Below are 22,961 nucleotides of genomic sequence, written 5' to 3'. Positions count from 1 at the left end.
AGTGTTGAGGTATTTATTTTTTTTGTATTTTCTTTCATGTGTATATTTTTGTTGCTCTGTGTGGTCACGTCCTGGTTGCCAGGTTTGAGCGGTAACGCGCAGCATCTTGTCCTCATCTTGACACACGTTCTCACCGGTTGTCCGACTCTCATCTTTGTTAACAAGTAATTTCTTTTTGAAAGAGGGGGAAAAAAAAGTGTAGAAATCAGATGTCATACTTGTCATTACTCTGCATAAATCCAGATTGTATGGAAATCCAGTGTACAAAATAAGCGCACATACTTTAGAACACACACTTTAGAAATGGCAATTGAACACAAGAGAGGACCGGTATGTATTTCTTGACTGAATGCGACCTGATGCACTGTGAGCTCAATGTGATGTGGGAGTTGTTTGTCAAGAATAATACATGATTAAAAAAAATATATTTAATGTAAAGTTAGTTACTATAAAACATTACTGAGGACATCTGTGTAACTTATATGAATGTATTGTCTTGCTATACTGGACATATCCAACCAATGCATTTTACTGTAAAGCAATAATGTGAAGAAAAAAAAATAAAATGGCAAAAATAATTCATGTACATTTGTCTCATAAGTTCTTGGATCGATTGTGAAATGCGTAAATTAAATGAAGCCATTTGGACATGTAGCTGCCGTTTTTTGTTTTTTCCCAGCATGCACTCATGTTTTATGTTTTAAAGGACTCTTTTTACCTCATATTTTAGATGAAATCAATAGAGGAAGTACTGTACTTCAGTACATTTTAAAGTACTTCGGAGTATTTCCATTTGATTCATACTTGTACACCACATGGTCTACCCCACTAAACGTATTTCACAGCTGAAGTTGGTAGATACTTTTCAGATTTTTAATTAAAAAACATGTTTTTTCTGCTTTTGATATTGAAAGTCTGTCGAGTACACTTGAGTACTTTTACTTGAGTAATTTAGTATGCTACTTACATAAAGATGGAGAGCTTGAGAGAATTTTGACTGGTTAAAATTGAAGCAGCAGATGCCAACATGCCCGACTTTGTTTCTTGTCCAAAAACACTGGATCCTACATTTCCATAATGCAACTTCAGACTTTATAAAGCTCCTTCCAGAGCCACAGAAGACCTCATAAAACAGCTTGAACAAGCTGTAAAGTGTTCCACATGACGTATGAACTGAAGCTGGAGCCTCCCTTTCAGTACAATTGTAGGACGTTTTGCTTTGTGTTGAAAATGATCTTTCCTCTCACTAAATTTATAATTGTAGAACAATTATCTCCCAACAATCCTGTGTACTAAAAACAGTCTTTTCTGTAATCTATTGTAATTCCTGACCAAAGAACAACACTGGAGGAAAACTTCAGATATGCTGACTCGGAGCCAAATGACACGGTGCAGCTTTCACAGTTTTGATCTGAGCAGTTTAAAATGTGTAATAATATTTCATGGTGAAATGACCCTTAAGGTAAAGTTAATGAGTTCCATGTACTCCTTACGGCTACTCCGTTGCACCAGCAGAGATTGAAATCCTTTTTCAAGAAAAGTAGTTTATGTCCCCTCAGAAACTCTCTAATATATTCTGTCCATATCACCCTGGTTTGATTGCGTCCTTTCTTCTTTCGTGCTGCTGGCTGTGCTTTTCTTCTGTACAAAAACTCACTGCTTTTTAATTAAAGTTCCAGCATCTTCCAATCACACTCAAATATTCACACTCGGCCAATGTTTAAAGTAATACTTTGCAACAATACTTTTAAATTACGGGATATGTGTGAGATCAGACGGCAAATAAATCATCTGCGGTTTGGTTGAAGCGCCTCCTGAAAACAATATCTAACTGAATGAGTCCTACTGCAACAGCCTGTATTTCTCCCTGAGTGAATGATGAATAATAATTGATTGGTCCTTACTGGAAACTTGTCTTGTGTGATAATCAAGTTGAAGAGCACTGACAGGGTGATTGCAAACAATTTGTTATTTATGGTGACGGCAGGCAACATGTGAAGAGTCCATTGAGAGGCGAGTGATGTGAAAATTCATGTTTTGATTGCGTCTTGTCTCCATCAATCTAGATTTTTTTTGTTGTTGTTTGTTGTATTTTCAGCACCAGCAGGGGGCAATGTTGCAACAGGATTCATGTCGCAGAGAAACTTTGTAACTGGCTCAGCATGAAATGAAAAATGGAGCTCCTTTATCCAAGTAAGACTCTGGCAGTCTGTGAGGAAGTTTCAAATATCAAAATGTAGCAGAGTCAAACCATGACTGGAATGAGTGTGTTCTGTATGATTCCCTGCACATAAAACATACTGCGAATCATTTGCTGGTGATGGATGTCCACATTCTTCATCAGCCAGCAGACAGGCGGCCATCTGGTGAGACCAGCATGGCACGAGCCGGCTACTGGGGCTTCTCCCTAATGACCCACCCTCTTGGCTACCGCGCTTGCAGTTAACAAGCTTCCCTGTCAGCCGTGATCTTGTGCACTGATGAGTTCCTTCTCTGCCCACCTAACAAGCCCGTTTGGGCAGCTACTGCGTGTCTCCCGTGAACGCCGGCTTAGTTCCCCTCCACCATTTGCCGTGCCACATTTAGAGACAGGGCCCACGCATCCCGGCCTCCACATATATACAGCACAGCACCGTAATCCTGCTTTGGAAAGTTGTTTATCTGTTCACCCACCGCCCCCGCAGTTACAGTTTGGGGACATTTTCTTTCCTTGTTTGTGCCTTGCCAGTATTTTTTTTCTCACTCCACTCTGCAGTTTGGGTAAATTGCTGTGCTGCAATGATGGATGGTGAACAAACTGGGTTGCTGCTGCTTGCTGCAGTCCCACGTGAAGGCATCCTGCGCTGCGAACACAAGGTGTTGTGGGTCGCCCCCTGTTTTCTTGACTACTGGTTTGTTCGGCTTTCTTTGGTGAGCTCTGAGTGTGCTTTTTTTTTGTTTGTTTTTGTTTTAACGAGTTAGTTCAAACGGCAAAACAAACATTTACTATATTTATTTGTTTATCCATGGAGACAGTTTGGGTTTTGAGATATCGTCTCATATATTTCTGCCTCATACAAATTCAATGGAAGTAAATTGAATTTTATTGTGGCGCTCACAGCAATATAAAAACAACATTAAAAAAAAAAAATCTCTCCCCAGAAACAATGTCCCGGTTGCTGAAGATAATCCACAGACCTCGATGTGAATATTTTTTTTTTTACTGTTGACTGAAAGTATTTTGGATTTTTTTTTAGAATCGCTCTAATCTCCCTTTCTGACGTCTAACCCTCGGAGGTTTGGGAAACAGTGTTCGTAAAAGCAGATGTTTGTCTTCTTGCCACCTTGCCTCTTATCACAGATTGCAATTGTCAATGGAGGGTGGTCAGTTCAACCACACAGTGATTTTGCCCTCAAAAAAATGTTTTAGGTGCAATAAGAAGTACAATTGACCCAATAGTTCATGAACAAAAACAGTGATTTCATAAGAATTCACTATCACTTGAGACAAAATGAGTGTGGATGGTTTGTTGTTGGGCTGGACTTTAAGTAATGTATTTTATTACAAATGTTAATGGGATTTTGAATTAGATTAGAAACCCACAACTAGAATGACTCTTTTTAGATTGTTGTGACCATTTAGTTCATGATGCTTTTCAAAGTACAGCATTCAAACTGACCCAGCATATCGATCACGTTTTAAAGGCAATTTTGTGAACGGTACTCTCAACAATGATCTTGTTAAGCTGCTTCTTTTTTTTATTACACCCGGGTACTCTTTTCAAATCTGTGTCTCACCTCATCTTTTTCTTCAAAATCCACTGGCTGAGTGGATTTAAAGTCTGTAAGCTAACAGTCCACACTCCGTAAGTGGTACCATCTTTCTCCATTACCACCATGTGACCTTTCCCTGGTATTTAAACCAACTTTATAACTAGATAGAATTATAATAAACTGAATAATGATGAGGACAATGACATTATCAGAGCTGTAACCCGTGGTCGCTGGCTGTTGTCGGCCTTTTTTCTTTAGCAACTCAGCCAATAATGAAGCCACTTTTTTTTTTTTTTTTTAAATAACACAGAAATCAAGTCATAAACTCAGAGGACAGTCAGCTTTTTTTTCCACATCTAACAGCAGGACACTGGACCAGGATGCCCGCTCAGCTTTCATTTCTGCTTATCTTGTTTATGGCAGTCCCCCACAGCCTGCTCCCTTGTGCATTGTGGCTCAGTGATTAATCCATTCTGCACACGCTGTACACTTCACGAAGATAACACAATACCTTCTTATCTAGGTATGTATGAATATTAAGTAGTCGGCCCCCGTTGAAGGTAACAGTGTGCAATGGAGACTGATAGTTTTGATAAGACCCATCTGGAAAACTCAAGTAATGGTGAGTCATGCAATGAGTCCTTTCATCAAGGTTATGGTGAGGATAGTGTGCCATAGATCACTGAGTGCTGTGGACTTTTGTTTGGCTAATCCACAGACATCCATCATTACGAGAACAAATGTGTGTTGGAGGGAGTCCAGGCTTTATTGTCGCCTGAAATATAGATTCACATTCAGAATCAAATCTCATTTTAAATTAAAACAGTAAAACTGACTCAGATACATTGCTTGGTATTCAGGAGAAAGCATAATTAATTGTATTGTTATCCATAATTAAAATGTGAAGTTTCCTCAATTAGTGAATGACATTTTAAAGATAAAGCTGGAAAAGGCAGATTAAAATGAAATCATTACTATTTCCAGTGTGTGTGTGTTTTGCTATGTGCTTTTCTTTCTTGACAGTTAAGTTGTCGATAGCGTTTGGATGTTTTGAAATATTTCTGTATGACAAACATAATCAGTATTCATTTAATTATATTTCATTCATTTGACTTGTTTCACATTTTCTCTCGTGTTTTTGTTTCACCGTCACATCTTTTTCACATTTTCATTACGTTCCCCCCCCCCCCCCCGTTTAGGTGATGCATCTTCTACATTTCAAACTCTATGTATTTCGATTGCAATCTGTTCTATGTGCCCCAGTTCTACGGCAGTGTTTCGTTTGCGTCAGATTCTGCTTAGCCTACTTGCGTTAAGCTTCATGAATTACTTATTTTGTCCCCTTGGGGGACGAACAACAACCTGTAAATGCAACGTTGACCTATTATCACGCAAAGCATCATACTTATGCTTTCAAACTGTTACATTTGTAGCAGCTGTGGAGCAACATCAAGCATTCGTTTGGAGCTTTGTTTCTGGCCACCTGACAAACGTAAGTCACATCTTCACTCCTGTTTCCAATTAACTCATGAGGAAGAAGTATCTAACTTTTTCTAACCGAGAGTTAAATGAGCTTTGCATATACTTCAGCTTTAAGTAAGAACCAGGTGTGATTAATAGTGTAACACACATACATATACATATTATTAAAGTCTATAAATCCGATTACAAATCATAAAAAAGACGCTCCTTGTAATTATGGAACTTGCCTGAGATTCATCACGTTTTTAAGTTGTATTCAGTATCAAAGTGGGGAAATTGCAATCAGAAACTGCTGATAGCTGATTTGGCAAACTTCTAATGGCGCTTATTTGACAAAATGCAAACAAATTAAGCCTTTAGAAATAATGTTGTTGACAGCTAGCTCACTGACACCGTGGCGTGATTATACTTCTGTTTGATGTTGGGCCTTCCAGACCCACAGTGTCACACTTTAAAAGCCCTGGCCTGGAGTAAGACTGCACAAATTGTCATGGAGAAGCTTAGAATATGCAGCTATTTATAGCTGCAGATATGTCATCATCACTAACTTTTGGCAAGAAGTTTGTTGTTCGTTGACCAAGCTTTCATTGGGGCAATAAATGTGTTGCAGTTTTATGATAGAGACCCAGTCAGAAAATTATTTTCACATCGATTACAGTGAGCAGGGGGTAGTGCAGTTGAACGTGTGTGTGTGTGTGTAGCCAATGAAACTATTAAGGCGTGAGAACATTCAGCAACTTGTGTGAAGCAAAGAGAGCAACTAAGTGGACAAAAGCCTGCAAGTCAGCAAATCCGAAGGCTGGTCAAGAGAGAGTCTTTAAATCTGGAAACGGCTCCCTCATCTGATTGCTTCTGATTTAATTTAGCAGAGACTAAGTGCTTCAGGAAGTCATAGATACACAGTAAATCAGAGGCGGGGAGAAGAAGAAAAAAGGCGCCTTTACCGAGTTATTTCATATGGAGAGAGCACAATTACATTCCTGATGCACATGCCTGATTTATGGATGAGTCTCTCTGTCAGAGGGTCTCTGGAAAGGTGATCTGTTCCAGAGGCAGCCGCAGGTAATTTATTCTAGTCCCAAGTTTGCCATTTACTTTCTCCCCTTCAACCACTTGCGCTGACAGGATTTATTCAAACAATCGTGGCGTTATGCTGGAAGCCTAGCAATGAGCCGTGATCCAGACCACAGCAAAGATTTGGTCTCAGTCACAGACATAAAGGCTCTAAATAGCACCAAGGTCTGGTTCTGTGGCTCTTATTCATACTGGGTAACAGTTTCAATTAAATACTGGACCTGGTTCTCCATTTCCCATTCTCTATAAATATACATTTCGCTGAGTCTACTGTTTAAGCGAGATTTAATAATGTGAGTCGCAGCAGAGAGCCAACCAGGCCATACTTAGGCTTCACTATCTCAGACGTTTTGTCACCTCGCAATGCTGCGTTTAGCTCCGTCAGAGTCAAAGATAATACCGCCGTCATTTCCACATTTACACTCATAGCATACAGTGAACAAATCATTTTGTGGTGCATGAGGTGTGTAATTAGATTTTTAAAAAAAAGTAATCAAAGTTGATGTTGCACGGTTGTCAAAACTAGATTACCTTCAGCTGTATAGCTAACAAGTCTACTCTAAACATAGAGACCTGGATATGACAAGAAAGTGTGCAAACCAAGGTGACACGGTTTTGAGGGATTATTTAATAGGGTGCAGTTGATGATATCACTTCCTGTGGGTGGCAGATGATTGACAGCAAACAGTGTAATGTAATATTAATGTGAAACAAAGCAAACAGCAACTGATGGGATCCTTTTAGTCCAACAGCATATTATGTAATGATGCAACAGTGATGGGTTTGAGACCATTGAGATCATACAGTTGTCAAATTTCAAGGAACTTGGGTCTTATTTTGTAGTTTTGTCCATTGTTTCTATTGGTTATGAGAAATACATACATAATCCTACACAGCAGCTAGATATTATGCTACAGACTAATATCGTAGTAGTGTACCGTATGTACAAAATAAATCCCTTTTAATAAATGTCTCTCCTGGTCCTGGTAGGATCAGAGAAAAGTTAAATTATTCCAGGAATTCAGAGATGAACCGAATTAATTATTCTCAACAGGAGAATTATGTCTTGTCATAACGTCCACGCCCTAATCTCACTGGACACGTGGGTCGGCACATTTGGGGGTCAAAGTTTAATTAAATTGAACTTTTGCCACAAAACCTGGCATGAAATCAGGGCAGTAAGCTTGGAAATAATGTCAGTGCTCTGCTTAGTGTTGCACTTCTGACGTTAACAGACATATTTTTACCGTTCGCCCTTGTTTTCTTGGCTTTAGTCTTTGGTTTGAAAGCTGCATGATTGTCTGACTACGTGTTTTTTGCTCTGATCTCTTTTTAGTGACGTCGCCATGTTCCCAGATCTCAACAGTTCACTCGGTGAGTACACTGTGTATTATTACCGACAGGAATCATGGCCCAAAACTATGAACCGGAATGATCCTGAATAGCCTGAATTCAGGAATTATCTGGAAATAATAATCTATTCATTATGTTGTGTCACTCTCAACCGTTTACTTCAGTAATGGCAATGCATGAATAAACACATTCAAATAGAATAGAGATAGAATATAACATGTATAACAAACCATATAAACTTCCCTAAAGGCTCGAAGAAATCAACGGTAGGAAATCCACTGCAAATAGGAGCAACGATGTCAGATCAAATTCATACTTTTTTAATTTCACATGTCGGTTATTAGGCCTCATGGTGCAGAGTCACTGTAAGACAGGAGCTGAACTGAAAAGCAGACCACCAGGATGAACTGGATGTACCCGGAGAGACATGCCTCAGAAAATACTTAACGCTGCACCACCAGCAAGAACAATTTATATCTTTGTACAATATAGATTCCAAGAGATGAGGCAGTTTGTGCAGATACTGTAAGCCCCGAACTGATCCTGCTCAGTCACTTTAAACGACCGGTTGTTTGACGAGCTTGAAGCAACGGTATCATGGGACGTAAGAAAAGCTCCACTTCATTGTGCATACTTAGTTTCTTGCAGTGCTGTAACTTTCTGAACAAGGTTTTGAGTCTTCCTCTCTGTGTATTTAGCATATTTTGCAAATACACTATAACTTGGGTCTTGAAGCAATTTGCCAACCGAGCACAATTTTGAACAAAAATAATATTAAGCTGTCGGAATAGCTGTCTTTGCTGTGCTGAGAATAATTGGCGGTGGAGTGAGCAAACCTACTTATGTCATTACTCTGCCCATGGTGTGGTTTTACCCCTGCAAATCAGGAGACCTTAAATTAATAATAGCTTGAATGGTAAAAAAAAATGGAATGCAGTCATATAATATACTGTATCTTTGTGAATCATATTATGACAGTTTGTTATGGTCTTTGCAGTCCAGTTATTCTGATTTTGCTCTAAAAATGTACTATATTTTGCTTGAAAAGTAAAAAAAAAACCACACAAATAACACTCTGACGTTTAACGCTGATGGAGTGTGTCTCTGTAAGCTGAGATCAGCAGTTGACCTTACGACAGTAAAGGGACAGACTGTCCTCATGTGTCTGACTTCTCCACCTTCAGTTAATGAAACTCTCTATGGAAACAATAAAGAGCGCCGGGAAGAAAAGGGGAGAAATGATCAAAGCAAAAGGTTTATACATTTTTTATCACATTTGCGCGGCTGTCAACAAAGTAGAGAAGCTCTGATTACAACACACAGAGGAGTGTTGACTTCCTTCTCTACTCAAGGAGACATTGCTCCACTTAATCTTTACATAGCCGCTGTTCTCTTGCTGCTAGATAAATGCTCTGAATGTCGTATAGAGAACCTTTATATACTTAATAAAAACGATTCCAACGACAATTTGGAAAAAGAAACCAAGCTCTCATCATTATTCTTTTATACATACTTTTATTAAAACATCATTGGCCTCCATCAAGGAAAGAATGTACATAATAATAATAATAATAATAATCATAATAATAAACTGAATAACATCAGAAAAAGTGTTTTCTGTTTGTATGTTATAGTAGTTCTGCTTTATCTTTTGTCAATTCTTCAGTGAGGCGTTCTCTGGACTCTCTGCATTCTCTGACTTCAAGGCTTCAGCTAGTTTTAGAGGAATGTACAGTACAGGAAAACAAAACATATCTTACCCCCATCATATTAGTTTGTTTTTTTTTGTGTTTTTTTTTCTGACTTCACTACATATTTTGTCTCATTTGCTATTCATCACACACATCAACCACTCACATCTGTTCCAAAAACGATTTGAAATAACCCGCACCTCCTGTGGTGAACATGGACAACGTACGCTTGCAGGCACACACACACACACACACACACACACACACACACACACACACACACACACACACACACACACACTCTGTAGACTAGTGTGCGTGTGCTTGTAGACACGCGCACACGCACAGTAAAACACACGCTCGGATGCCTGCAGTGGGAGGTATAGTGCTGAGCTCTGGTGCTTTAATCGGACCTTTTGGCCGTAGAGTGTCACACTGACCGAGGCGGCGGCTTCCACAGAGCTCTTTTTCTCGGGCAGAACCAAACGCGGGAGGAAAAAGCATTCGTCTGCCACCGACCTTGCTCTAGCACAGCACAGATAGCCCCGCCCATGACTGACCCGTGTCACTCTCTCCGCATCTCCTCTCCATCAGAGCTTCACGCTGAGTGGCCCGTCCTTTGGTGCTGCAATTGAAAGGAAATGCCACAGATGCACTGTTGGGGGAAAAAAAAAAAAAAAAAGTGACCTTTTTAAAAAAATACAAGATGCTCACCGAGGCGGGACCAACTGTCTGTTTTACACAACGTAATGTCACCGGGCTTTGCACTGTGGAGATTGTCTCTACTAAAAGTTTGAACTTTTTTTAAAACTTCTGAAACAATTAAAAACACAATGGCACGATTAAAAACCTTTTTGACTTGATTTCAAAGTCTGCACGCTGCACTCAGAGTCAAGTGTAGGTTTACAGTATGTTCTGACAGGCAGGTGATGCTGAAAATCTCTTTTATGGTTTCACAGCAGTTCATGTGGGCTTGACAAGTGCCGAGTATCATCCTGTCATGCAGCTGATTTCTCTATCTACCTCCACTGCCGGAGCTTTTCGTAAAAAGCGGTCCGTTTCTAATGGCGCTCAGTCCACCGCTGGCTGGTCATGTGTCGATGACATCCTGTACCGGCGAAGGTTCGTGGGGCAAACTAGTGGCGTTGGGCAGCGGCTGCGTGTGGCTGTTCTGCTGCAGCTCTAGTGCCATGGCGTTCTGCGGGTGGGGGAACTCCTTCACCTGCCTGCGGTACTCCAGGAAGGTGGACGCCTTGGTGGCGATCGCGACCACGTTCTTTCCCACGAAGATGGTGGAGACGCGGCTGTCCTGAAACAGCACCATGTTCACGCCTCGTATGAGGATGGTCACCACGTTTATGGTGACCAAGCTCAGAACCGGGTACAGCATCATCTTCTGGGGCGACATGTGCTCCCCCTGCATGCTGATCTCGCTGAGCGACACGCAGGGCAGGATGAGCAGCAGGATGTAGCAGTAGAAGAACATCAGGCCCTCGGCCCAGATGGGCAGGCCCGTCCGCTGGGGCTCCCACAGGTTGGCTTGGATGTCCAGCAGGTCCAGCAGGTCCAGAGCCACCCAGAAGAGACGACTCCTCATGTCCTCCTTCTTCCGGAAAGTTCTCACGTATTCCATGCTATCCAGAGCCACTAGAACCAAGTATAAGCCTGGCACACATACAGATAGTAACAACGTCAAAGCCTTCCGGGCCACCGTCTCCAAACTCTTTCTGTCTGCCTTGCAATTCTGGAAGACAAAGTAGAGCTTGATCTCCAGGACGAAGATGTACAGAAACCAGAGGATCATGGCGTATCCTCGCCGGGCGGTGCGCACCTCGGCGCCGACCCACACTGCCACGTATCGCAGCACTATGAGGAAGCAGACGTCCCCTACCAGCACTATAATACACACACCGATCTTTCTGGGACCCTGGTTCTGCTCCACCAGGTAGGCGTCCATGAAGGCCATGCTGGTCATGATGACGATGGTGGTCAGGCACACGTGGCGTTTGTCTGGGGGTGGCAACACCATGGCGAGGGCACCTGCTGGCTCTCACTCTCAGTTCCCAGCTTTTAAAAGCAAAAAAAGTAGTCCAGAAGGTAAAGACGACACCGTGTCCTCTCCACACCTTTACGGCTGGAGGACAAAAAAAAAAAGTATTTAAGGTGGTCTGACAGCTCTGGTGTGCAGAGGAGCAAATGTCTGACTCGTGTGTCTAATATTAGAACAGTACTATAAGTCGCTGCACTAGTAGTCCATAGAAGAGGACGCTTATTGCAATGTAGAAGCAGAGCAGTGTGTGGAGTCGGTGGAGAGATGCTGGCTGCTAATTGCTCTCAGACCATGTGAAAACAGGAACATCACCTCGTTACTCAACGCACTTCCATTGATCCGCCTCGGCGCCCCGAGCATGCAGCTAGAACCAACGGCTCTACAGCTGACACGCCATGACTGATAGTCATCCACACGCACAGTCAAGTGAGGGAGAATACTCTTAGATCCGGCTCGGTCTAACGCACATGCGATGGGATTGCGGGACGCGGTGCTGCAGTGTCGAAATGTTTATGGAGGGCTTTATTTCTGTACGAGACGGTGCAGGAAGCAGGAGTTGTATGGGCGCCCGTGCTGCAGCTCAGCATGTGCGAGGAATCCCTCTTCGGATACTCCTGCAGACGGTGGTGCAGTGTGTGTGGCTCCTTGCAATCCTGCAGTGTGTGCGAAGGGAAGCGGAGGAGAGAGAGGAGAGGAGTCTGCAGTGGCCGGAGGCCCCCAGCCGCCATAAATCACAGAGACAGTAGGTCAACGGCCCATGAGGCCTTGCGTCCGACGCCAGCATCCCTGGGGGGAGGCTCTTACATCGGTTTGAAGATCCATCCTTCCCTCCTCCTCTTGCCACGTGCCAGCCTCTCCACAGCCTAGAAGAGAGAGGGGGGGAAATAAAGAGGAGAAGAGGGGGGAGGGCAGAGGAAAAGGAGAAAGAAACCTGTCAGCACTACTGGGCCATATAACACAGTTTTCATTGCCAACGGGCCACCACATATGAGGAGCCAAGCAATGTGTCAGCTTGGCTTAAATGTAGCCTGTTTCACTATCGATAGGGCAGAGCACATTGCACATGTTCCACTCAGAGTGCTTCAGGATGTCATTACCTCTCTGTTGTCTGTGGTGTGCCACAAGACATCTGGATGCATAGCTAATATGCTTTGATGGTTATGTTATTATAGTCAGCATATTTGGGACCATAATACCCAGTAGTCTAATTTTGGGAGTTGGATTAATTGAGGATTTATTACAAGTACTTGTAGTCTCATATAGTAGCTAGCTGCTCGGCACCTCTTCTTCTTTTTACTGCATTGCTTGGCATTCCATTTTCTTCTTAGGCGAGAGTCAGTCTGGTGCACTGTATGCTTTCTAAACTGAAGCTGGGATATTGTGATTGCAGTATGTATGCAGTAGATATTTTCCTGGAGGATTATTAGCCAGTGTTTTCCACGGAGTGTCCATGGAGACCACATTTCAGCTGTCTAAAACGTGTCAAACTAAATTGATAATTACATTCCTCATGCTTTATTTTTGCCTTCAATTCAAGCTCCACTTTCAGTCTATTTTGGCTGGATGATGTTTCAAGGTGTTTCTGTTTTGACCTGTTTAATATTCCAGCTGACGTGTGTATCGAAGCGTGTGACGGGTTGGGTTGGGTCGATGGGGGGGGGGGGGAGGGTCTCTCATCAACAGTCCAGTCGGACGTTTACAGCTCTTTCCACAAGAACTGTGCAGATGCCGAGCGCTTAACTCGCCAGCAGGAGCCCACCTTGTGCGCTGGCCTCGTCCATAAATAACCCAGCATGTCTGAGTTATTAGCATAGATGGCGAACAAGGCTGGGTAAAAACAGAAAGTGAAGTGTGTTAATTGTGCAGACCCATCTCCCTCGGTTGAGTCTGGCGAGCTTCAGGAGGAACTAGAATGTATCTGTTGCTCTGTTCATTTCTGTCGGCTCCTCCCGTCGCTGGATCCTTCAGGCAGAACACAAATAAATCACATTTGTGTTTCTGTCAGCTGAGGAACGTTTCAAGTCAAGATATGAATCCTATAACCAAACTTGTTTTGCTAAAAAAATGGGACCGAATGTACATTTTGTGGGCTTCGATGCTTCGGTGACAAGTATTCGACGATATTTGAAGGTTCGACGGGGATGGGGGGGGGGTGGGGGGGGGGGTGCACTACAGGCTATTCTTTACAGAAATTGCGTCCCCAAAAGGTACAGGCCGGCTCACTGTAGGGCAACTGTATTAATCTCTTTTACACATAACGCAACACGTCCTACTCCTTGGCAGCATCAGTCACCTCTCCCCCTTCATTCTGTTAGTCAGTCAGTGAGAGATAGAGGTCTTAGTCAGATACAAATAAATACGTAAATATTCTGTTGTCAATGCCAACATATAGGCCCGAAATAAAATACATGGCTTTGTCGAGACTCTTCGTCGATCCCTGACGCTGTGTTTCAGAGCCCCGGACAGCACAGTCACTCTACACACAACCAGGGCTCTCCATCTGAGAATAACTCATAATAATTCACGTTGATGCATAATGAATATTGTGGAGTTACTATTCCTTATTACATCAGCTTTTTGGGATTTCTTTGAGGTTATACATATATAGAAAACAAAGCAAAAAAATCCTGAGGCATTTGATTATTGATTTGGACATTGATTACCATGGCAAGGGTCAAGGCTTCGAAGCAAGTGGTTCAGTCTTACTTCTGCTGAGGTTTTCAATTTAATCATTGATTGTCTGTCCTTTTTATGAGGTCATCGCCCCAAAAAATACGGGTGTGTCCTTTGTGTCCGGCAAGTGGGAGTCCTTTGAGTGACAGTTCTTTGAGCGCAGTGAAACATGTTGTTTTGGAAAGGCTAAACACCAACAAATACGGATTGAAGCGGAATATTTGGTATAACTTTTGAACTTTTTTTCTATAAATGTTGACTTTTGGTCTTCACAACGCTGTGAAATGTTTGGATCACACCGGTCGAAAACAATCCTACGCAGCCACCACCGGAATCTAACAAACAATATAATACTGATAGGATAAGTGGAGCCTACTCTTCCAAAACACAGGGTTCAAACACAATAAATAGACATGCAAATATAAAGAAAAGAGAAGCTGCCCAGCACTCAGATGTCGGTTCAGAATTGTAATTATCAATGTAATGAACTATTCGGTACATTCCTAGTCTCTACAGTGTGTCGCCATCCCAAAATATTCCACCATTTTCACAAAAAGTGCAATGAGGGGAATTATAGTTGACATACAGACTCTGATATTAATACAGTTCAGTCTAACTCTCTGCACAGGTTGTACCTGACTTGTTGGTTTGCCACAGCTTATTTCAGTATTTCTCAACATATCTCACTTTGATTAAAAAAAAAGACCTGACAAGTTCAAAAGCCTTCGGTGTGTGTATAAACATAAAATATTGATCTGCAATGGGGTACTCCAGTGACTTATTATTGCTTTCGCATAAAGAATATGTGACCCACATGAGACGGAGCAACAGGGAGTGCCCCACCGCCGTCACCTGCGAGGTTAATGCTTCGGATCAACAGTGTTTGACATTAACAGAAGGCCAAAGCTTACATTTGTGCCATTTACAGATCAGTTCAGAAAAATAATTTCTAACCTTTCAGTGATATTGATTGGATCCATTTTAAAAAGCTAATCCAGAAATGCATTACAAGTGGTCTCCCCCCCCCCCCCCCCCACTGTGTTTACTTCTTTAAACCAAAGGCTTCTATTTCACTCTCATTTTGACGAACTGAGCTCTCGATATGAGAGTTTTGAGCAAGTGATAAATAAACATGAGTTTGTTTTCAGCTGGGCTGAGTGAAATCACCAAAGCAAAATGGGCTTTTGAGGTTTCTGAATGAGATCCAGAGATTGTGGAGAGGTTATTTTCCATTAGAAAATGCCAGCCTCGAAGAGCATGAACCCAGAGAGAATATACAGAAACAAGAACCGCAGAGCTGGAATGGATGCATCGTGCTGTGTCATTGTGCTATAACCTTGTGTGTTGAAGAACAAAAAAAGAACATGTTACAGCGAACAACAATGTCAATGGAAGCCCAGATTAAGAAGAACATGACATGACGCGAGCCTCATTTGTAATCCGAGCATGAATTTGAATGTTTAAAACCCCATTATGTAGAACAGTGCCTAAGTAAGAGATTAAATTCATAGGATGGTGATTAATTGACTGATTAGCAGAATGCTGTGGATCATTAACATGCTATAAGGAAGGCTGATCCCACATATACAGTACATCACATCATTATTTAAATATATATTAATTATAAAAAAAAAAAAAAAGACTTTGAGATTGTTTCCCTAATTAACGGATTACATCCGGCGTGATAATATGAGAGTGCTAAATTGGATGGTTTGAACCTCCCAGGAATTATGACTACAGTTGCGAAACATAGATCCCAAGATGTCATCGGCACGATTTGGCGCTAAATGGGCGTCCCCTACGAAACAAGAACCTGATGAACTTTGGCAGTAACAGACGATTACTGATCCATTCTGTCGTATTTAAAAGGGCCTTTGTCTGCGTGAGATGATGACAGAAGTGCTTTGCATTTAAAATGTATAAATCGAGGCTGAAAGATTAGCCCCATAGAAATAGAAAAAGAAAAGAATTTGCCATTGATTTGTGATTTGACAGCTGTGACGACGATCATTTCACATCTTTGCTTGAGTTTTTTTTTTTTTTTTTTTCCCTGTGAGAGCACAAGGCTCTGTGTACTGCACGCTGTACATTTCAGCTTCAGTTACAGCATATTCCTTTTGGTGTACCATACAAAAGGCAACATGGAAGGCTTTGCAAGGGGGAAGGCTATTGCTGTAGCTGTGGTCAAGGCCATTATCTCTCTTATCTCTCTAAGCAGCCAGAGTTTCCTTCTCAGGCAGTTCTATTAACTGTTAGCCTCCCTCACTGGCCACAGGCTATCACGTGGATCACAACAAGGACGAAGGCCGGGGCAGAAAGTGGCATTCTGCTACTTTTTGGTTTGTTTCTACAGTTGTTTTTTAAAAAAAAACGAAAAAACTACAAAAGGTCTGTTCGGGTCAAAGAACTAGAACAACGGTTAGAACAGTATTTTGGCACAGAATCCTTCCATTCTCAACAATGTGGGGAAAAAAAATCAATCAAATGCGTATCGGTTGTTAAAATGGTGCTTTTTGTGCTGCTTTTGCACGAAAACAGTTTCCTTTCAAGCGCTGACTTATCTTAATTACCTGTGTTGTTGCTATTGATGTTTGTCTCTTTTGACTCGGGCTCGGAGCTTAAGGATAGCAAAGCCTTACGAGCTTCAAGAAGCTTTTCTTTTAATACTGAGGTGTTCTGACACTTCATACACCTTGCGAGGGCTGCGAGCTACCACTTGTTTACAGCAGCACCGTCATTTCATCCTGCAACTGTGGATGGTGCGCTCTTTTACCTGTAGGCTTCAAAGAAGACTGGGATATTCGTGCTTTTTGGGAAGCCGCGCTGTTATGCATTAAATGTATCGCATTACTTGCCAAACTCTGCGTTCGCTCCACGCTTCCGCTCTCAATTTCTAATGCCTCAACACCCCAAAGGATGATCAAATGTTTGAGTCAATGTCGGCAACGCCGCGGGGGGGGTGGGGGGGGCGTAGATCTCCGGAGTGGTCCGTTTTGTTCGATATTTATGTCAGGTTGTCTTCATTAGGGCCAGAATGAGACCCATATGTCGTCTTGGCTGCGAGCCATCTTCATCATCTCGGCAGGTGTTCTGCGCCGTCCTTTGTGTTACAGTCGGCGCTCGGCTAGCTTTTGGGAGAGGTGGCAGATTGCTTTGAATTCGCCCAGCACACAGAGCGCAGCGCAGCTCAGCTCGGCTCGGCTGAGCAAACGCTTGTATACACACAGAAACTGTGTATATACACACACACACACACACACACACACACACACACACACACACACATGCACTCACATGTACATGTGTGAAAGCTCTAACACACACACACACACACACACACACACACACACACACACACACACACACACTATTTCCTTGCCTTTAAGGTTAATTACAGGAGGGCGATCTGCAGGTCACGTCTTTATCCCATCTTTCACATCCTGATAACGTTCTATAGCCACACACTGATCTCGTACATCTTGTACGGATTATAACACTGCACAGTATCATATCCCCAAATCCTTGAATACATGTTAACACATGTCTGCGATAACCGACCTGGCTGCGTTTGAATATGTCAGCATGATCCCCTCCCCGGCTGCACCGACGAACGTGCGCGATATCTCCCAGGCGCTCGGCACATTTCCTGAACATGTTAAAACCACTAAACTCAGCCGCCCTAATAGGGCTTAGCCTTGTCTGTGGTGCATTATTCACAGTGTGTATCTTCTGCGTCTAATGGATCAGTGTGGCGCTGTGTGAACAAATTCTAAACACCTATGTTCAGGATTTTTGTTGTCTATTTTTGGCAGGTTTAGTCCTTTCCAACCTATTTTGTGCACACCGCTCAATTAGTCAGAACACAATGCGCAGGGTGCGTCTTACATGCTGCTCTTAGATTCCCATTCTCTTGTTTTCTTGTTATCGCCGCAAAATACGCTTGTAATTGCTCATGAGGTTGCACTGGGTTAGAATACTGACGGGGGTCTGAAACCCAGAAGAGGGCCGTGTTTCGTAGCAGTGGTTAAGCTCATTTTATCACCCATTATTGTTGATTAAGGCTGATCCTCACTCTACTTTGCCATGTCACATCGTGTGTGTGTGTGATAAGCACCGAAGGTTCATTTCACCACATAACTGTAACTAACCCAATCTGTATTCGGGCTGTCGGTGCTTTTAAATAGCCGTGGGTGTTGATCAAACGCTGCCGAAATCAAACGCGCTGCACCACGACAAAGGATGGATAGCTGCTGTGCAGGGTGGGCTCCTATAATGGCCATTGTATAGGGTTGGATGTAGAAAGCAGCTTCCAAAGCGCTTTCCTCCAACTTGGCCCTCAGCGGCAGAGACGGGGGCCTTTCAACATGACAGACAGTGTCTTTTTCTCCCCTGCCAACTCTCAAAACGGCCATAATGTGCGCAGTGTCAATCAAAGTGTATTCTTTATTCACAAAGCTGGGGAGAGGATCAAAGGCACCATGACACAGTGAGTCATCCTCAATGTGAAGAGCGGCCCTCTGACATCCCACCCGGCAGTTAGTCACTGACACAGGGGGGGTGGGGGGGGGGGGGGGCAATAGATGACTAGTGGCCCAACGCATACACAAGAGACGAGACTCTCTTGAAGTACTGTCCAAAGAGGATGCTGTTTAAAGTAGCTGCGGCTGTGGAACGTTTAACCTTTTTGTTTGAGGTTAATATCTAGAAGATCTCTGCTTCGCTCTCTTAAAGCGACGAGCGTTAATTGCAGGCGTGTTTTTGGATCTCACTTCCCAGAGAGCGCCGCTTTTGTCCCGCTTTTGTCCCGCTTTTGTCCCGCTTTTGTCCACCGCAAGTTCAAGGGCTTTTATCAGTGCGCCATAGGCTCAGTCACCATTGTGCTACCTCATTCAACAATAGAGGGCGACTTAGCAGACATTTATTCAAGTGAAAAGTGTCCCGATGGATAATTTAAAAAGCGTATCATTTGCATTTTTTTGCGCAACAGGCAGTTTTGGAAAAGGCTGATATCATCAAGTTAATACATTGAGTTACTGTACTGTACAGAGAGCCCCTTACCACTCTAACTCAATGCAATCTCTCATTGAATCCTGGGTTTTACCATCTTATGGTTCTCATTGGTTCTCAAAGTCTGAGACTGTGGACCGAACCTCAGAGAGAACTTGGTGAAAGGTTCCCCCTCAACCTCCTTACTTTAGTTTTGCTCAATGAATGGATGCCTATGGGATTTTTTTTATTTTTTACATTTTTTTTTATGGTAAATGTTCCACTGTAGGGCTGCACCTACAATTATTCTTTTTTTTAATGATTACGTTTTTTCGATAAGTCGATTAATCTAACGACTAATTTATCAAATATCGCAAATATTGTTTTTTTTAATTCCCAAGTAGTATAACTAACATATAATACACCCAAAATAAATATCAGAAACATGTCTGATTAACATTTTCATATTATATTACCTCGAATTCATAAGGATTGATGTGAGACATGGATTCATCTAATCTCTGTATGTCACAGCAACCCTTTCCTTGATCTGAAAAAAAATCTTTAATTTTACTTTTAAAATGGTTTCATTACGGGAGTCATATGCAGTTAAGATAATCACACGACACACGCAAATGTGTTTTTGCATCAGTGCGGGATGAGGGAAATAAAAAAGCGTACGATAACAAAAGTCTCTGACGTTAGTCTAAGCCATTTTCTCACTCATTCGCGGTCGTTAAAGTAAACAGAAAATATAAAACATCTGAATAGCAAAGTTAGATGACGCATGTTGTACACGTGAAAGACTGATCCCAGCCTCTTCCACACAGTGAGGCATACAGGTCATCACTTAACACTGGTATTGGATCGGCAGCTGGTATCAACTGAAAGCCCAAAGTGGGATTGGAGCATCCGTCGTCTTGACAAAGGAAGGCGCAAGAGCAGTATTGCTGGGAAAAAGCCATTTCCAATCTGCAGAGTTTACGGAGCACCCCATTGCTGGGTCGCTGTCTAAAATACTACCGCACTTTAGAGGATTGTGGGAAATATTTTTTTTTAGCTGCAGCTTGTTCTCCAGGGGACTGGCTTTGACTGGTGCGCTGCCACTTCTTGCGACGCGGCGATGCACGTTATGCAATTCACGGTATTTTTTAATACGTAGCGTACTTAAGCTCAACTCCACTATGGTTACCAGCAAACCTTCCCAACCTTTTTTCTTCGAAGCCCCCCCCCCCCCCCCCCCCCTACCTGTATCTAAGAAAAGCTGAGCCCCCCCCCCCACCCCCCCTAAAAAGTGAGTGAGTTTGTCTGTTTTTATCAAATCCACTTTCTTTAATAAATATGACATGTCAGTTTTGTCGACATACAAAAGTTCAAACCTAGGCAGCCACCACTGGCATTTAATTATACATATAATACTGTTACTGATATTTACACTGTGCACAAACACCAGGTTTAAACAGAGTACTGTGTCGTGCTATTTGTGACTGAGGACGAATAAAATCTATATTTTTAAATAGTTTTATATACAGACTTTTGCATAAATGATCCAGTGTGTTAGTGTGTATTGTGATTTTAGTTATACATGTGCAAATCATTTTGAGGGCCTCTGAGCAAACGTCCTGTGATCTGCAGAGTTGCTGATTATTTCTCTGTGGATTCATACAAGAGATCTTTTTCACATTTGGTGAAGTCATTTGAGCCATTGTTCATATAAAAATATTGATTACTGCAGCTTTGAAGATAAAGAACAAGATGTTCCGCCAATGCGACATGTCGTTTGAGTTGATTGATGCTCACCTAAGAGCCGATGAAGACCCATTTTGTCATTGTTTAAGAGGACAAAATGATGTAAACCCAGTTAGAAATTGGGACCCTAACCCTAACCTCATCTTATAAAGGGAAATCCCACTCAGTTTAAGAATTATAGCACGTCTGATATTTCAGTTGACCTACAAAATCCACTTTAATACCCAAAAAGTGCTTTAGCCTCTAACGCTTCTGTCAGCTCTGATCAACGAAATATAACCTCATCCCCTCACTTTCTTTTTTTTTTCTATCAAAAGTTCCAGATTGCAGTCGGTGAAGCAAGACCACATATACGGTAAATCCCAGCTGCATTGTTTCTGCCTTTTTGGTTTTGTGACTTAAACTCGAGTAATAACAATTAGGAATCGGCTGAATAATTAAGTCTAGCTTCCTTTTAATCCCTTCTGTTGGAAAAAAAAACAAAAAAAACACACCTTCAAGCCCATACTGTAACTACCCCTCACACTGATGATTGGATTGTCCCTTCAAGTGATTGTTGGACCCCCCTTTAATTTTTCAAATTGTCGGCCACAAAAGAGCATAAGGTGCCGCAGTGATTACCATTACCCTCATCTTTACACACACACACACACACACACACACACACACACACACACACACACACACACACACACACACACACACACACACACAGACAAATATCTCTGGCATGGCATTGAAGCTGCACTACGGTAACACACTATCACGCACTCCTCTAGCTTTTAATTCACCCATGCAAGAGTTTAACAAGCATATTGATTTGCCCATGCAATCTCAGCTCTCATATAAATTTCTCTAATGATAATTTGGATGTGTGTGATCACCCAGGGACAGAAGTGTTTTTTATCCAGCGGTATTACAGTGAGATCTATTTGATCTTTGTGTCAATAACCCCCCCCCCCCCCCCCAGCCAGCCACTCCCCCTGCCCAGTCTTCCTTTCTCCCCCTCCTAAACCTGCTCTTTTGCCATGCCTTGCAATTCCTCCTCCTGTGTTCACTGTCGCCTTTTCTAATCTGGCCACCCTGAGGGAGGAGGCAGCCATACCTCATTCCAGTCACGCTTCCTTTTCTGTTTGCTTTCCGTCCCACTTGAGGGTAAAATGACTTCCCAAAGACATCAAAACCTCACAGGTCCTTTCAGTGTTATCATTTCCGTATTGAGTTTACTGCAGCAAATAGTGGCTGTAAATGCAGAGTTGCACAAAAGAATCCTCTATAGTTCTATAAGGTGGTGTTTAGCCTAACCATTAAAGCTCACTTTGTCTTCCTTCCCCGGTTTGCAGAAAGCATATGGGTGCTCCGGCAGGTAAAAGGGCGACATCAGTCACCTTCATGACCGTCCTCAGAGGGGGAAAAGTAACCAAAGGAAAACAGAGCAAGGAGATGAGATGGAGGGAGAGAGGGAGAGAGGGAAGTATGCAAGAGAGCAAGGGTTTGCTGCTCCACGTGACTGAATAAAAGGCAAAAGAGATGCGATACAGGGAGACTTTGAAGTGCTGCTAATGAGCTGGGAGTTAAAACGGATAGCTTTGCAGAGGAAACAGATTTAAATATTACCAGTCAGGGACTCAGGGATGGGAGTGAAAACCAGGCAGAAAGAAGAAGAAGAAGAAAAAAGTCCCTTTCAACAAGTTATTCAATCTTGCGTTCAGTTATAAAAAAAACGTATTTTCCATGAAGCAAGTGTAGAAAATCTGATGATGGTGAGAGAAATGTTTCCCATTTTAAAGACTGATTACAAAGTTTTTGTTGGGGGGCATTTCTACTGTATTTGATTGAGAGAGAGAGAGAGAGAGAGAGAGAGAGAGAGAGAGAGAGAGAGAGAGAGAGAGAGAGAGAGAGAGAGAGAGAGAGAGAGAGAGAGAGAGAGAGAGAGAGAGAGAGAGAGAGAGAGAGAGAGAGAGAGAGAGAGAGAGAGAGAGAGAGAGAGAACATGCTTTTTTACATCCGTGAAGTGACACCAGGTATTTGACTAAATGTTTGCAAAACTTTGAACGTGTCTCACAGGCAGGGTGTTTGCTGAAGGCGACACCTGCTTTGTATGATAATGAAATGGAAAACGGTAGTATTCTCGGGATTAAACAATTGTT

The 22,961-nt window shown here is 42.4% G+C and overlaps 1 protein-coding gene across 2 annotated transcripts in view; it reads right to left on the bottom strand.

The window, feature by feature from the left end:
- Nucleotides 1-9,201: 9,201 nt before the first annotated feature.
- The window catches only part of tmem121ab (transmembrane protein 121Ab), a 37,011-nt gene continuing 23,251 nt past the window's right edge, over nt 9,202-22,961 (bottom strand). Inside the window, exons 2-3 of one of the 2 annotated variants that reach the window (XR_011102739.1) lie at nt 10,377-12,266; nt 9,202-10,008 (exon numbers count right to left, since the gene is read on the bottom strand). Coding sequence is in view for 1 of the 2 variants with exons in the window: in XM_068708201.1 (XP_068564302.1) it covers nt 10,444-11,382 (939 nt within the window). In the remaining variant the exon portion in view is untranslated. Of the gene's footprint in view, nt 12,267-22,961 lie in introns of both variants that reach the window. The other variant, XM_068708201.1, reaches the window with a different exon arrangement.

The sequence above is a fragment of the Cebidichthys violaceus genome, unplaced genomic scaffold (genome assembly GCF_023349555.1).
Source record: "Cebidichthys violaceus isolate CVI_PGR_0920_01 unplaced genomic scaffold, fCebVio1.0.p SCAF_14, whole genome shotgun sequence".
NCBI classification, from domain to species: Eukaryota; Metazoa; Chordata; class Actinopteri; order Perciformes; family Stichaeidae; genus Cebidichthys; species Cebidichthys violaceus.
This window is presented reverse-complemented; position numbering and strand designations above follow the sequence as displayed.